This window comes from Taurulus bubalis (assembly GCF_910589615.1).
Source record: "Taurulus bubalis genome assembly, chromosome: 1".
NCBI classification, from domain to species: domain Eukaryota; kingdom Metazoa; phylum Chordata; class Actinopteri; order Perciformes; family Cottidae; genus Taurulus; species Taurulus bubalis.
Genome location: NC_136589.1, coordinates 2156452 through 2173806, shown reverse-complemented (window position 1 = coordinate 2173806; position 17355 = coordinate 2156452). Strand labels below are relative to the sequence as shown.

General features: G+C 45.7%; 1 protein-coding gene across 1 annotated transcript in view; it reads left to right on the top strand.

Annotated features, from left to right (window-relative positions):
• The window catches only part of neb (nebulin), a 109993-nt gene that overhangs the window by 74229 nt on the left and 18409 nt on the right, over positions 1-17355 (top strand). Inside the window, exons 112-131 of the mRNA XM_079218401.1 lie at positions 182-286; positions 378-482; positions 602-712; positions 1004-1114; positions 1203-1304; positions 2316-2420; positions 3363-3452; positions 4726-4839; positions 5011-5115; positions 7630-7734; positions 11314-11427; positions 12401-12505; positions 12595-12699; positions 12953-13057; positions 13401-13493; positions 14551-14643; positions 15004-15099; positions 15292-15384; positions 16429-16524; positions 17201-17293. Coding sequence (XP_079074527.1) covers positions 182-286; positions 378-482; positions 602-712; positions 1004-1114; positions 1203-1304; positions 2316-2420; positions 3363-3452; positions 4726-4839; positions 5011-5115; positions 7630-7734; positions 11314-11427; positions 12401-12505; positions 12595-12699; positions 12953-13057; positions 13401-13493; positions 14551-14643; positions 15004-15099; positions 15292-15384; positions 16429-16524; positions 17201-17293 — 2046 coding nt within the window. The remainder of the gene's footprint in view (positions 1-181; positions 287-377; positions 483-601; positions 713-1003; positions 1115-1202; positions 1305-2315; positions 2421-3362; positions 3453-4725; positions 4840-5010; positions 5116-7629; positions 7735-11313; positions 11428-12400; positions 12506-12594; positions 12700-12952; positions 13058-13400; positions 13494-14550; positions 14644-15003; positions 15100-15291; positions 15385-16428; positions 16525-17200; positions 17294-17355) is intronic.

Sequence of the window (17355 nt, the reverse complement as noted above, 5' to 3'; positions counted from 1 at the left end):
AGCGCAACGCTGGAACGACTGCTTTTTAAATCCAGACTGAAAACTTTTTAACACTTATTATGCTTTTTAATCCAAAGCCTTATTTTGACTATTATTTCAAATATTTGTATTTATTAATTTTATCTCAATCTTTTAATTGTACTGTACTGTCCTAACGATGTATAAATACTTTCCCCCACAGGTGGAGTACAAGTATGACAAAGAGATGATGAAGGGCTGTGTGATCCCCGTCGTGGACGACAAGCTGACCCTCCTGAACATGAAGAATACAGACATGGCCAGCGAGGTAAAGTTGTGATTCCCACCTCTGTGACGCAGTGAATTCACGTCATACCTGAATGTGATCCGCTGCTCACGCTGTGTGTCGCCGCTCTCAGTTGAAGTACAGGGAGAAGTACGAGAAGGGGAAGGGCCACTACCTCCCCGTCAGCGACACGCCTCAGATCCTGCACGCCAAGGCCGTGCGCTCGCTGGTGTCAGAGGTGCGTTTCATTCCGTCACCAGGCGACTCACTCGCTCACATGTTGAGAGAACCGTATGTTGCACTGTGTGGCTGTTTGTATGACCTTTAACTGTACTGGTGATTCCTGTTCGTCCTCAGAGCAAATACAAGGCGGCCAGTAAGAAGGACATGCAGTCGGGCTCGTTCACCACCCTGAAGGAGACCCGGGACACCGCCCACAGCAAGGATATCAACAAGCTCATCAGCGGGGTACGGGCCCTCGCCTCGTAGGCACACGCTCATGGGGAACCTCCCAAATAAAACCCCCAAAGTTTAGCAAAAGTCATGTAAATGTGTTATATTCATGTGTTCATGACGTTCATTTACGCTCAGTTTGAAATTTGGTTTAAAGTCATGGAAAAGTCATGAAAATGTGGTTAAAAGTCATGAAAATGTGGTTAAAAGTCATGAAACCATAGGTCAGAGTGTGTGTGAACCCTGCGTAGTCCGGACTCGTGTCCCCGGCTTTCCCTGACGTTCCTTTTCTTACGTCCTCTACAGAAATTGTACAAAGCCAAGTTTGAGAAGGAGAAGGGCAAGTCCATCTACAACAACATGGTCACTCCTCCCGATGTGCAGCACGCCATGGGCGTGGCCAAGAGTCAGAGCAGCGTGAGTCGCCTCCTCACTCCTCCTGTGTTTCCTTCCTTCAGCCTCAGCGTCGGGATGGATTTCATGTTTTTTAACTGTTCTCTTGCAGGTCGCCTACAAGAAAGAGGCCAAAGCCAACCTCCACTACACCAGCGTGGCGGACCGCCCCGACATCAGGAAAGCTACTCAGGCTAACAAGCTCATCAGCGAGGTAACAGAAACGCTGCAGGGGGAGGACTAAACACTGCAGGGGGAGGACTAAACACTGCAGGGGGAGGACTAAACGCTGCAGGGGGAGGACTAAACGCTGCAGGGGGAGGACTAAACACTGCAGGGGGAGGACTAAACGCTGCAGGGGGAAGACTAAACGCTGTAGGGGGAGGACTAAACGCTGCAGGGGGCGGACTAAACACTGTAGGGGGAGGACTAAACGCTGTAGGGGGAGGACTAAACGCTGCAGGGGGAAGACTAAACACTGCAGGGGGAAGACTAAACACTGTAGGGGGAGGACTAAACGCTGCAGGGGGAGGACTAAACGCTGCAGGGGGAGGACTAAACGCTGCAGGGGGAAGACTAAACGCTGTAGGGGGAGGACTAAACGCTGTAGGGGGAGGACTAAACGCTGCAGGGGGAAGACTAAACGCTGCAGGGGGAGGACTAAACGCTGCACACAAACACATGCTGGAATGTGATGGGGGTTCAGATATCCTTCTTGTCATCGGTGTCGACCCTCTGGGTTACAAACCCTCTGTTTACTGTTAACAACACAACAGCATAATGAATGAATGAATGAATATATACTTTATTAATCCCCAAGGGCAATTTACAGACAAAAAATAAGACATAAAAACAGCAGGGATGCAGCAGTATTAATTTAGGAATTAAATTAAACTTAAACTGTGCAAAAGTGCAAGTATGTATGTGTGTATTAAGTGTGTGAGGTGTAAATAAACAAACAAACAAACAATAACAAACAATAGGAGAGTGCAAAATTGAATAGAGCCTTTAAAATGCACCAAGAGGGACGAGGAGGTTTCTGTTAGCAAAGCTCACATTTTGAACTTGAAATCCTGATTGCATTTTAAATATTTGAGTAGTTTGATTGATGTTTGTTTGTTGACGCTCCTCCTCCTCTTCCTCCTCTTCCTCCTCTTCCCCCTCCTCCTCCTCTTCCCCCTCCTCCTCCTCTTCCTCCTCCTCCTCCTCTTCCTCCTCCTGTCAGGTGGGCTACCGGGAGAAGGCCCGGGCCGAGGCGAGCCGCGGCGGCTCTCTGCTGCACCGCCCCGACATCACTCTGGCCACCGAGGTGTCCAAGCTGAACAGCCAGGTACGAGTCACCGGGTCACCGGGTCACCGGACAGGTGCTGCTGCTGCGCTGTCGTCCGTTAGTTTAACAGGATGACACGCCTCCTGTGGGCGTCGCCCTCACAACACACAGCTGCTTCGTCGTCCTGGAGGCTGACGATGAAGCAGCTGCTCCTCATGCTGCCATGTGACCCAGACTTTTACCTGTTTAACTATCTTCATCACATCATGTCTCCATCCTTAACCCTGTCCTCTTCCTCCTGTCCTCTTCCTCCTGTCCTCTTCCTCCTGTCCTCTTCCTCCTGTCCTCTTCCTCCTCTCCTCTTCCTCCTGTCCTCTTCCTACTGTCCTCTTCCTCTTCCTCCTGTCCTCTTCCTTCTGTCCTCTTCCTTCTGTCCTCTTCCTCCTCTCCTCTTCCTCCTGAACTCTTCTTCCTCTTCCTCTTCCTCCTCTCCTCTTCCTACTGTCCTCTTCCTCTTCCTCCTGTCCTCTTCCTTCTGTCCTCTTCCTCCTGAACTCTTCTTCCTCTTCCTCTTCCTCCTCTCCTCTTCCTACTGTCCTCTTCCTCTTCCTCCTGTCCTCTTCCTCCTGTCCTCTTCCTTCTGTCCTCTTCCTCCTGTCCTCTTCCTCCTGTCCTCTTCCTCCTGTCCTCTTCCTCCTGTCCTCTTCCTCCTGAACTCTTCCTCCATCCTTAAACCTACTCTTCCTCCTCTGACTCCTTATCTCTCTCCTCTTCCTCCTCTTCCTGCATTCTCTACTTCCTCCTCTGACTCCTCGTCTCTCTCCACTTCCTCGTCTCTCTCCTCTTCCTCCTCCTCTCTCCACTCTTCCTCCTCTTCCTCCATTCTCTCTCTCCTCTTCCTCCTCTGTCTCCTCCTCCCTCTCCTCTTCCTCCTCCTCTCTCTCCTCTTCCTCGGCGTCCCCGTCTGTGTGTTCTCATCCCTCCATCTTGCTGCGCTTGTAGGTGGAGGCCAAGCCCTCCCACCACGGAGCGTCCTCCTATGACACCCTCCAGATGCGGCACATTAAGAAAATGAGTGCCATGACTAGTGATGTAAGCCGGTTCCCGCGCTGACGCTCCACCGCTCTTCCTCTCATCCTCTCATCCCTCCATCACCTCTCATCCCTCGTTCTCGTTCTCTTTCTTTTGCAGTTTAGCATTGTGTGCAACCTCTTGTGTTCTCTTGTCTCTGACTCTGCGGCTCCTTGTTGCATTATTTGTTGTGCTGGTTCATTTATTGCATTTTCTGAATTTGCATCATAAGAAATATAAAAAGCAGCATCAAAAATAATTCGGATAATGAGGCGACATCTTCACTTTAAAAACTAAACTAAACAAAAGTTTTTATTTTTTATTTTACATTTTCTCTTAAAGTCTCGAATTTCTTTTGAAAAGGAAGGATTTTTTAAAATATGAATTATTCCATAAAACATATGTTGCCGAGCAGCATGCCACATGACCACAAGGTCCCGGGTTCGATTCCGGCCCCGGGACCTTTTGTTGCATGTCCAAACGATCCCGTCTCTACGGAAAAAAACATGTGTGTATCCGCTAGTTTTAATCTGACCACCAGAGGGCAGCGTGGACTTTCTGAAACGTTGGTGCAAATAAAAAAATAACAGATTAATTTAATATTGCTGCTGGATTTACACTTGTTTTTCTTCTGAGTCTTGTTTCACGTTGAAGGATTTCTCTTCTGTCTTTGGCCAGACTCCCTCTGAAACACGACCACGATATATATATAAATATTACATATATATATATGTAATATTTATAAATAAATAAATAAATATTACGCGTTCACAGAATTTGGCTCCGTTCACAATGAGCTCAGAAAGCTTTCAGGTCAAACTGGATGCAGAGACTCAAAGTCTGACCGCCGTCTGGGTTTGGTTGAGAAGAAGCCTGTGATCCATTGTATTGATTGTATTGATTGTATTGATTTCATGACGTGTTCCTGGACCCAAAACTGTCGACTAACGAGCGCCATGGTTGCTGAATGCAAAGAGGGAATAAACGTATGCATGAGGAGAATCAGAGGACGACACACAGTTTGACTACAGTTGTGTTTTTTCTTGTATAACGAGGGACGCACACTTTAATTTTAACTAATATTAATTAACTTAATAATATTAAGTTAATATAAAACAATCATCCATTACGCAATATGTCCAAAGCAAAATTGTCCCTTTTTATACACTTAAAAAAAAAAGAAAAAAAAGAGCATTTTGTTGTTCTGTGAATGTTTCCAGTTAGATGAAGTCGTGACTCTTCCTCTGGTACTCGTCTCCGCTCGCTAACTCTCTCATATATTATCACCTGACAGCTGAAGTACAAGGAGAAGTTTGACAAGGAGATGAAAGGGAAGCGACCCCAGTACGACCTGAAGAACAGTAAGATCTACCAGACGCTGAAGGATGCCAACCTGCTGGCCAGTGATGTGAGTAACACACAAAATAAAAGACACATCTGTGGGAGAAGCTACAGGAAATGAGACTGTGTTCCTGTATATATACTTATGTACTTCATGTATTCATATATATATATATATATATATATATATATATATATATATATATATATTCATATTCATATACTTGTGTGTGTGCAGGTGAAGTACAAGGGCGACCTGAAGAAGCTCCACAAGCCCGTGACCGACATGGCCGAGTCTCTGTCCATGCAGCACAACCTGAGCACCAGCAAGCTGTCCAGCAGCGTAAGAGCTCTCGACCCGCAGGAAGCCGCTGAACCTTATGGGTTCAGATTCCTTCACCGCTTTAACATCCTTCACCTCATAGGTTCAGACTCCCTCACCTCATGGGTTCAGACTCCCTCACCACTTTAATATCCTTCACCTCATAGGTTCAGACTCCCTCACCTCATAGGTTCAGACTCCCTCACCTCATGGGTTCAGACTCCCTCACCTGATGGGTTCAGACTCCCTCACCTGATAGGTTCAAACTCCCTCACCTCATAGGTTCAGACTCACTCACCTCATGGGTTCAGACTCCCTCACCACTTTAACATGGTTCACCTCATGGGTTCAGACTCCCTCACCTCATGGGTTCAGACTCCCTCACCACTTCAACATCCCTCACCTCATGGGTTCAGACTCCCTCACCACTTCAACATCCCTCACCTCATGGGTTGAGACTCCTTCACCTCATGGGTTCAGACTCCCTCACCTCATGGGTTCAGACTCCCTCACCACTTCAACATCCTTCACCTCATGGGTTCAGACTCCCTCACGTCATGGGTTCAGACTCCCTCACCACTTTAACATCCTTCACCTCATGGGTTCAGACTCCGTCACCTCATGGGTTCAGACTCCCTCACCACTCTAACATGGTTCACCTCATGGGTTCAGACTCCGTCACCTCATGGGTTCAGACTCCCTCACCTCATGGGTTCAGACTCCCTCACCACTCTAACATGGTTCACCTCATGGGTTCAGACTCCGTCCTCCACACCTCATCTGGTAGTGACCCTTACCTTCTCTGACCCTGTTTGACCTTCTCATACGTTCCTCGTTTCTCTCACTTTGATTCATCTCCTCCTGCAGTTGATAAATCTTTCATTAATGATCACTTAACACAAAACTCCCTTCTAGATCATTTTTAACCACCATTTTTAATTTCCTTGCCTATTGTTTAGACAGCATGTCATATGTGTTGACATTGCTTGTTTCCTACAATGGCGCATTAACACCATTAAAGGTAAAAGAGCCGGGAGAGAGCGGAAATATTATGAGAACAAACGCAGATCTTCCAAACGTAGAATTGTAAATTCATGAGAAAAAAAACGTGGATATTGTCCATTGTTAAACTGGTAAATTTACAAGAAACATTCATGTTTTTCACGTGATTTTTGTTGTTGTTTTCTTCTGAATGAACCCAGTTCACAGTAGGTAGCAGTATAATTTGATGATACTGGGCTGAAATAGTAGCTCATGATGAGGTCATCGTCCTCTGAGGATGATCCAACATGGCCGAGTGAAGTCAAGTGGGTCCTTCACCAAAAAAAAAAAAATATTTGTTGGAGTTGTTTTATCGTAAATTTGCGGATTTAATTTCTGAATTTATGCATTTTTTCGACTTAAAAGCGTGCATCATAAAATGTGCACGCTTTTTTTTCTTCTCATAAATATACCAGTTTAAAAGTGTTTGTTTCTCACAGATTTAAGATTTTATGATCTCAGAAAATATTAAAAAAAATTCTGGTTAATTCAGAATTTTCTTCCTGTGAATATTCTCCTGAAATCTGAAAGTTCTTTACTCTATATTCATAGATAATAATATTCATCCCGGCTCTATAATATTCTTTACCTACAATGGCCCCGATACTCTTCGCAGTTTTCACAGTTATAATGTTACTGCTTGTGTTTCTGTCGCACAATGTGAGACGTGTCTCTGTGCGACCGGACTGAGCTGTCGCTTCACGTGAACCCGTAGTACGTCTACAAGAAGAAGTTTGAGGACAGTAAAGGTCACTACCACATGATCGCTGACACGCCAGAGCAGCTCCATCACAAGGAGGCCTCTGAGCTGCAGAGCATCGTAAGCCCTCCACACACACACACACACACACACACACACACACACACACACACACACACGGTTATGGGAGTTCTGCTTTTATTTGTCAATAACTCAAGTAGCAGGAAACGTAACACAACGTTTATGTTTAATATTTTACATGCTCACTTATAAATAAAATAAATAAATAAGGAAAGGATTTCACAAAAAAGCCTGCAACTGATCTAAGATTATAAGATCAACTTTCTAAATATTGATTTATTCTTAAATAGAAAGCACTTTAACTTCAAACTATGCATACTTTTACTAGTGCTGTATTCCCATTTTGCAGTTGAGTGTTTATAGTATTTTTATAGTATTTTTACCACCTTCTTGGCAGCCACCAGGTTTCCATTCATGCCCGTACAATATAAGTTACATTTTTAAGAGTTGTGTAATCCGTCGCAGTCTATTTATTTATGATAGCGAATGCAGACTTTTTATAAAAGTATTTATATCTTCATCAACATTTAACTTTGACAGAAATCTACTCGTTTTGGATTAAAACTAAAACACTGAAATGAATGCAAACATTAAACGCTATGTGCCTGTCTGACATTACGTGTGTGTGTGTGTGTGTGTGTGTGTGTGTGTGTGTGTGTGTGTGTGTGTGTGTGTGTGTGTGTGTGTGTGTGTGTGTGTGTGTGTGTGTGCAGGTGAAATACAAGGAGAAGTATGAGCAGGAAAAGGGGAAGGCCATGCTGGACTTTGAGACGCCCACTTATGTGACGGCTAAAGAGGCCCAGCACATGCAGAGCCAGGTAATTCATAACTCACCTGTCCTCTGAAGAATATCATATATATTGAGATGCTATATTATATATATATATCATTTAATTTACAGTGCCTTTAAATACAAGTTCATACAATCTAAACTGTGCTTAGGAGTTAAAGTATCTTGTAAAATGTGGATTCCTCCCACATTCCTTTAGCTTTGCCGTTTCCAAATCTGAACCGGCAATGAAACTGTGTAAAATGTGTAATGAGCACTTCGTGTGTCGCTGTTCTTACTATATGACATACTATTGTATTATAAGCTCAATCTCACTCCCACGATGCCGGGAAGGTAAAGTATGCGCTTGTCTCTATTCATGTATTCATTGATAATCAGCTGAAACTTTAACCAGAGTGTTGTTGTTCTGGTGACGTTACGGACAGTAAACGCCTCACGAACGCACCTCTGAGTGGACCCAGGGTGTCGGGTGCCGTGTGGTGGCTGAGCTGTGTCTTGTCTTTATCTCTTTGGGCCGATAGAAAGACTATAAGAAGGACTTTGAGGAGCACATGAGGGGCAAGAACCTCTCGGGGTTGGAGGTCACGCCTGCCATGATTCATGTCAGACACGCCACCAAAATAGCCAGTGAGGTAACTAAGAGGACGACGAGCCCCGAGAACCTCCTCACCCTCCTCGTAATCATACTAAGACTTCTTCCCCCTCAGTCCTTCTTCACCGCGTTCTGGTTTTGTTTGTTTTAAACTCACGAGGAGCTTCCTCCTTCTAGACTGAGTTTGTTGGCACGATTCCCTTCACATCCTAAACTCAGATTAACGCATCATCCGTCTCTCCGCTCCTTTGTTTGTGTTTATTTATGCGTGTGTCTGTACATGTAGGTCTGATTATTTGTGTTTATATGTGTGTTTACACGTAGGAATGTTTGTTTGTTTGTATTTATATGTATTTATATGTGTGTCTGTTTACACGTATGGTTGTTTGTTGTTTGTTTACACGTGTCTGTGTACATGTTGGACTCTAACTTCACCATCAGGACACGACTAACAGCTTCATGTTAAAAACAGTCCGCATGCAGTCGTGTGACTCAAAGGTGAAACTCGTGTTGAATTGTTGTTGTTTTTGTCTCCACGTTCTATCTGATAAACTGTGGTTCACGTTGTTTATCAAGATTCTCGCCGAAGTCACCGACGCCTCCCGTGAAAAATGTTTGAAAGATTTCCCTCCATAAGAGAATAATGAATAATCTCCTTGAGAGACGGTTCACAGGTTCTCCTTTAAGAAGGGAAACGTGATCCTCAACGATCAGGACGATGTCATCGTTCATGTTCACCACGATGTCATCGTTCATGTTCACCACGATGTCATCGTTCATGTTCACCACGATGTCATCGTTCATGTTCACCACGATGTCATCGTTCACAACGATGTCGTCGTTCATGTTCACCACGATGTCGTCGTTCATGTTCACCACGATGTCATCGTTCATGTTCACCACGATGTCATCGTTCATGTTCACCACGATGTCATCGTTCATGTTCACCACGATGTCATCGTTCACAACGATGTCGTCGTTCATGTTCACCACGATGTCATCGTTCATGTTCACCACGATGTCATCGTTCATGTTCACCACGATGTCATCGTTCACAACGATGTCGTCGTTCATGTTCACCACGATGTCATCGTTCACAACGATGTCGTTGTTCATGTTCACCACGATGTCATCGTTCATGTTCACCACGATGTCATCGTTCATGTTCACCACGATGTCATCGTTCACAACGATGTCGTCGTTCATGTTCACCACGATGTCATCGTTCATGTTCACCACGATGTCATCGTTCATGTTCACCACGATGTCATCGTTCACAACGATGTCATCGTTCATGTTCACCACGATGTCATCGTTCATGTTCACCACGATGTCATCGTTTATGTTCACCACTATGTCATCGTTCATGTTCACCACGATGTCATCGTTCATGTTCACCACGATGCCATCGTTCATGTTCACCACGATGTCATCGTTCATGTTCACCACGATGTCATCGTTCACAACGATGTCGTCGTTCATGTTCACAACGATGTCATCGTTCATGTTCACCACTATGTCATCGTTCACAACGATGTCGTCGTTCATGTTCACAACGATGCCGTCGTTCATGTTCACCACGATGTCGTCGTTCATGTTCACAACGATGCCGTCGTTCATGTTCACAACGATGTCATCGTTCATGTTCACAACGATGTCATCGTTCATGTTCACCACGATGTCATCGTTCATGTTCACAACAATGTCATCGTTCATGTTCACAACGATGTCATCGTTCATGTTCACAACGATGTCATCGTTCATGTTCACAACGATGTCATCGTTCATGTTCACCACGATGTCATCGTTCATCGTTCACAACGATGTCATCGTTCATCGTTCACAACGATGTCATCGTTCACAACGATGTCATCGTTCATGTTCACAACGATGTCATCGTTCATGTTCACCACGATGTCATCGTTCATCGTTCACAACGATGTCATCGTTCATGTTCACAACAATGTCATCGTTCATCGTTCACAACGATGTCATCGTTCACAACGATGTCATCATTCACAACAATGTCATCGGTCATTGTTCACAACGATGTTCTCGTCCTGAACTCTGATTGGTCGAGGCACTCGGTGACTTTGAGCCCTGTCTGTCTGCACGGCTCGCCTCTGTTCTTCTCCGCCTGTAGAAAGAGTACAGGAGGGATCTAGAGGAGGGAGTGAAGGGTAAAGGGATCACTGATGTGGAGGAAACTCCGGATTTTAGGAGAGCAAGGAATGCAACTCATATCCTGTCTGAGGTACGATGCCCGAGAGCCGGCGGACACGGCGTCGGCTCAACCCCCCTCATCTGCTGAACCCTCCCCTTAACTCAGCTTCATCATCATCACTCCTAAAAAGAGTTGCTGCCGGGTTTGACTCCTACTTCGATCCTCGCTTCGTGACATCACTAATCTTCCAGCATCTTCTTCTGTGATTTCTACACTTTGATGTTCCCTCAATTTTCCTCTTTTAAGTCTGATAAATATTGCAAAAGTCAGCCTTAAATGTACTCAAAGCATATTTAGTTTTAGTTGATGTTCTGATGAAACGTGGAATATTTCATATCTATATTATAGCACATCAACAGTTTGCATGCAAGTCAAAATCTTAATTCTGAGGTTCCAGATGCATCAAAGCTTTACTTTCACTTTAATTCATTGTAATTTTGGAGATATGCTCTGCGTATCTTTTAAAGGTTGGTTTTCTTAGTGCATGATAGTGTTATTACTGTAAATAAACTGAGATAATAGAGAATACAGTGAAAACATTGAAAACATTATTGTTTTTAATGCTTTAACACACTTCCCGTAACTACTGCTGTTTTTTTCAGTTGTGAGTGGAGCTTCACAAACAGTCTGCTGTCCTTGACCTTTTAAAAAAACAAAAAATTCTCCTAATCTCTCCTAGCTGTCTTTCTTCACGATTCCCTCAAAGTGTTTTGTTTTGCAGCCCCTCCCCCGCTCAGTAAACACGAGTAACCCTCTCACCGGTTAACACGAGTCCCCTGTGATGTTTGCAGAGAGAGTACAAGAAGTCTCTGGAGCTGGAGATCAAAGGAAGAGGAATGTTGGCTTTGGCGACGGACACGCCGGACTTCATGAGGGCGAAGAACGCCACGGACATCCTCAGTCAGGTCAGGGGCACTTCCTGTTTCATCCTGGGGGCCAAGTGGCCTCAATGCATGGGGTACGGGGCCCGAGGACCAGGGGCCCCACGAGACACGACCTTATCCTACATAATACTATAAAATACATTATTATGATTTACTTCAACGCCAGCGTGAACGATATGGGCCAGGAAGTGCAGAACTATGATAACCAGTAAGAAATAATGTTTTTTTTAATGGGGCAATCAAAGTCAGTGTCATAATGAATAATTTAATATTCCGTAGCTTGAAATGATATTTTATCGATGACAATATGGATTAATTGTCATATTGTCAAAGTATGCTCTCCATTAAAGCTCACAACTCAAACACAAACCGTGACGTCTATGTCGGTTATTAGAATATTATTATTATAATTATTATTATGCAGAAAAAAGCTCCTAAAGCGGCGACGTGGTGGCGGCTTCAGGGTCAGCACCACGGACAGCTCCACACGTCAAACGTCAAGGACATTTTTTTAGGCCACCAAAATGCGACGATTAACGTTCAATCACCTTGTAGCCCCGCCCTAAAGCGTCCCCTGCTTTATGGTCTGTTTGACTCTAAATGACCATAATTTACTAAATGAACATCATGCTGTATTGAAGAAGACTTGAAACTAGAGATTGAGACATAAACTCATGTTTACAATGTTTACTGAGGGAATACATCAAGAGAAGGAGAGTCATTAATATAGACTTCTATACAACCAGAGGAGTCACCCCATGGTGGTCAGGAGAGAGAATGCAGCTTTAACACATGAAGCATATCCTTGTATACAACCAGAGGAGTCACCCCCTGGTGGTCAGGAGAGAGAATGCAGCTTTAACACATGAAGCATAGACTTCTATACAACCAGAGGAGTCGCCCCCTGGTGGTCACTCTGCATCTTAATGGATGCTGAAACAACGTGTCGCTCTGGTATATTTACTCAGACTTGCTGATGTGTTCTGTTCCTCAGAGTAAGTACAAGCACACGGCTGAGCTGGACCGGGCCAGCTACACGAGTGTCATCGACACCCCGGACATCCTCCACGCTCAGCAGATGAAGAACATCATCAGCCAGGTGGCCCAATCCTCAGCAATCACCTGGAGACAATCAACACTTTAAAACTCTCTGTTTTTAAACTAAATATATATTCCTGTCGTTTACAGAAAAAGTACAAAGAGGAGGCGGAGAGGACGATGTCTCACTACGTCCCCGTGATGGACACTCCGGAGATGCTGAGAGTCCGTGAGAACCAGAAGAACTTCAGCACTGTAAGTAAGAGTAAAGGATGAGTTTCTCTGGTTCTACCGGGGCGACAGGAAGGAAGTCAGAGGTTCTTCTGTGTTTGTCTCCACGTCTGCTGCAAAGTATTACCTTCAGTGCTTTTTCCCTTTTCTCTCAACGCCTTGAATCCAGATGTAAATGAAGTGTGTTGTGTCGTCCATGTTTGTACTCAAAGCAGAAAGTGAGGTTCATGTTTTCACTGTGAAACATTTTAACTTGACTTTTGTTTCTCTCCCGTAGCACCAGTACCAGATTGACCATAAAAACTTTAAGGGCAAAGTGTCGTCTATACAGGACACTCCTGAAATGCTCCGCGTTAAAGAGAATACAAAGAATTTCAGCTTGGTATCTACGACGCAATATCTTCCTCTGCGTGTTTTCTAACACGTTTTGGTTTAACTTTCTTTTCTCTAACGAGCCCTGACATGCAGCCTCTTATCTCCTGGGACCAAACTGAAGTTGTTGTTAAAGCATTTTAATTCATGCCACTAACACCTGACTCTTTGTAGACTTGTTAGTGTAACATGTAGACGTGTTAGTGCGGCGCTTGTGTGTTTACAGAGTTGTGTTGTGGTGGAAGGAAGTGTGTCCCTCGTGCTTTTGTGAAGTCGAGCGTAGAGTTCATGTTCCTCCTCGTCCTCGTTACACGTCGGCTAACCTCTGGTCGCTGCTCTCATTCCTCGTAAAGATTCAGTACAAGGAGGATCTGGGAGGAGGGACGTCTCTGCCCGAGACCCCGGAGATGGAGCGAGTTAGACTCAACCAGCACAACATTAGCACGGTACCACAGAGAGACCGCCTCCTCCATCCCTCCTTCATCTCCTCCCTCCTTTAATCCCTCATGCATGTTGTTTTACTTTTAGATTTCACTGATTTATAGGATTCTATGGAGCCCCCAATGCTCTGAATAATTTATTTATCTATCTTTTAACTTCATTATAAGATACGCCGTATTAGGGCCATTGTCCTTAAAAAGTATCCAAAAGGAAAAACTCTAAAATAACTTGAATCTCTGAGACTTTAAAGTCATTAATTTGCACAAAAAGAATTGGACATTTTGGTTCTCAAACTCTTTTTGTCACGCCGCACTTTGGAGGAAGAAAAATGTTCGCGCCCCACCGCCCCAACTACATTTTTACTAAATGGTCCATGCTGAATAACTTTGTGTGACTCCTCTATCCGTGCTTTTTAAAATAATAGATTAAATAAAATGTAAATCCTTTTCAAGTAAACCGGATTCTCCGTCAGACTGCGCCCACCTGTAATACCTCTGCGCCCCACTAGAGGGGCGCGCCCCACAGTTTGAGACACACGGGTTTCTTTTTGTGAAAGTTTTTTTCCTACATCTACAACTTTAATCTCAGAGAATATTTGAAGGTTGTTTTTTTTAACTTTCAGAGAATTTAGTTTTCTTTCTCGTAATTTGTACAATATATAATCTCAGAGAATAGTTTTTACTTCAAAGGTTTTACACTAAATGGCGTAAAAGTATTTGGACACTTGTATCCGAGTGCAGTACATTGTGTACTTTGTGTACTTTAGGTTTCAGCCCGTCTTCATTGCTCGGCCCTTTTACTTCCATCTAAGGGAACTCTTGATTCTGATATTCATCACTAACTGGACCTTTGAGGGCTCTGTAGGATGTTTATCTTTTCATATTTCACTACATCGAAATGATGTTTCATCTGTTTATTGGCATCATAATCCACTGAATCATGTGGTTTCACTAACAACGTGTTCCTGTCAGTTGTGACGTGTTGTGAATGGATGAATGGATGAATGGATGAATGTCTCCTGTTGGTCTGACTGTGTCTCTGTGTGGTTTGTGCAACGCTCAGATTCAGTACAAGGACTCTGTGGGCCGAGGCACGTCCATCCCAGACCTGCCCGAGGTGAAGCGGGTCAGAGAAACCCAGAAGAACATCAGCTCGGTAGAGGAGACCTGTGCAGTGACCCTGAAGTGACCCTGAAACAATCCTAAAATCATTCCTGACCTCTCCTCCCAGTCTGAAAGTGAACTTCCACCTCCTGTGGTTTCCCTCTTCATCCTAACGACTACAGATTCACAAATCACTCCTTTTTTCTTTCTTTTTTTCAGCCTCCGCCGTCGACTTCATTTTGAATTTCCTCAAAAACATAAATTCCCTCCATTTTTCCCTGAATACGTGCATTCCCCCTGGATTTAATCTCCCTTTGAATGTCTTTACTTTCTAGCATTCCCTCCCCTCCTCAAAGGGAAACTAACCTCCTCAGTGTCGTCTCCTTGACTGTCGCTGTTCTCTGCTCTAAAGATCCGATACAAGGCGGCGGGCGTGGAACACGGCACGGCGGTGTCAGAGACGCCCGAGATGGAGCGAGTCAAACGCAACCAGCTCAACATCTCCACGGTGACCCTCCTCTTCCTCGCCCTCCATCCCCATCGCCCTTCATCCCCCTCTTCCTCACCCTTCATCTCCCTCAAACGCACCGCCATGACACCTCTCTCCTCTTGTAGATGTTTTTGTCTCATGAAAACACAACAGCCCCGTGTGGTTCCTGTTGGTCTGACTGTGTCTCTGTGTGGTTTGTGCAACGCTCAGATTCAGTACAAGGACTCTGTGGGCCGAGGCACGTCCATCCCAGACCTGCCCGAGGTGAAGCGGGTCAGAGAAACCCAGAAGAACATCAGCTCGGTAGAGGAGACCTGTGCAGTGACTCTGAAGTGACCCTGAAACAATCCTAAAACAATCCTGAAACAATCCCCTTAAAATCATTCCTTAAACGTCCTCTGACCCACTAAAGAGTGGAAGGCTGCGGTCAGAAAGTCTTTTTCCTCCAGAAGGTTCCTCACCTTCTGGAACCAGCTGCTAGTCCTCTAAGTGCTAAGGGAAGGTGCCTCAATGCTTCCTTTCCTATCTCCTTTAACAAGGAAACACTGGACCTTCCTTTACCAAAAGGAGAGGAGATAACGCCGTCCCACAATGCCTTGCGGTGGCAGCATTTATCTCACACAGGTTTAACCGTTTCATTGATTCTTCTGCAGCGTGTTGATGGATAAAAGCTCTCAGAACAGATTCAGTGAAAGAGGAGTCGATTCTCTCCTTTCCTAACTCCTCGTGAACTCTCCTTCACGCGTTTCCTAACTCCTCGTGAACTCTTCTTCATACCTTTCCTAAATCCTCGTGAACTCTCCTTCACATGTTTCCTAACTCCTCGTGAACTCTTCTTCATACCTTTCCTAACTCCTCGTGGCCTCTCCTTCACACGTCTCCTAACTCCTCGTGACCTCTCCTTCATACGTTTCCTAACTCCTCGTGGCCTCTCCTTCACACGTCTCCTAACTCCTCGTGAACTCTCCTTCACACGTCTCCTAACTCCTCGTGACCTCTCCTTCACACGTTTCCTTGACCTCATGAACTCTCCTTCACACGTCTCCTAACTCCTCGTGAACTCTCCTTCACACGTCTCCTAACTCCTCGTGACCTTTTCCATCGAGGAACCTTTAGACTTGTCGGCCGCAGCCTTGAACACTTCTCCTCCCGTGTTTCTAGTTAAGCTCCGCCTCCATTTTAACTAAAGTTCACATCTTTTTTTTTTCCAGCCTTCGTTGATGACCAGATTTTTTTTTCTCCATTTCCACAAATCATCCTAAATCATTTCCATCTTCTGGATCCCGTTGAAACAAACTAACCTCCTCAGTGTCGTCTCCTTGACTGTCGCTGTTCTCTGCTCTAAAGATCCGATACAAGGCGGCGGGCGTGGAACACGGCACGGCGGTGTCAGAGACGCCCGAGATGGAGCGAGTCAAACGCAACCAGCTCAACATCTCCACGGTGACCCTCCTCTTCCTCGCCCTCCATCCCCCTCTTCCTCGCCCTTCATCCCCCTCTTCCTCACCCTCCATCCTCCTCTTCCTCACCCTCCATCCCCCTCTTCCTCACCCTCCATCCTCCTCTTCCTCGCCCTCCATCCCCCTCTTCCTCGCCCTTCATCCCCCTCTTCCTCACCCTCCATCCTCCTCTTCCTCGCCCTCCATCCTCCTCTTCCTCGCCCTCCATCCCCCTCTTCCTCGCCCTTCATCCCCCTCTTCCTCACCCTCCATCCTCCTCTTCCTCACCCTCCATCCCCCTCTTCCTCGCCCTCCATCCTCCTCTTCCTCGCCCTCCATCCCCCTCTTCCTCGCCCTTCATCCCCCTCTTCCTCACCCTCCATCCTCCTCTTCCTCACCCTCCATCCCCCTCTTCCTCACCCTCCATCCCCCTCTTCCTCGCCCTTCATCCCCCTCAAACGCACCATACCCCCCCGAGCCTTTAGACCCGTCTCAGCTGAGGAGCTGGGCTGCGACCCCGCGTCCTCCTTCATGACCCGCTGCTCCCCTCCCTCCGGACGCCGCGTCTAACTCCACGTGTGGTGTTGTCACTTCCTGTCTCTCGCTCTCTTTCTGATTGTCTCTTATTTTGTTTTTCTCTTCTTTTCTCCTCGTCTGAAACCCGGCGTGTTGCCGGGCAGATTAAGTACAAGGACGCTCTGGGTCGCGGCACGGCGATCTCGGACCTCCCCGAGGTGCAGCGGGTCAAGCGGACCCAGAAGCACATCAGCTCGGTAGCGGACCCGCCTGCTCCTACCCGAGTGGACATTAGTGCTCGTCCCCTTCATGCTGTTTG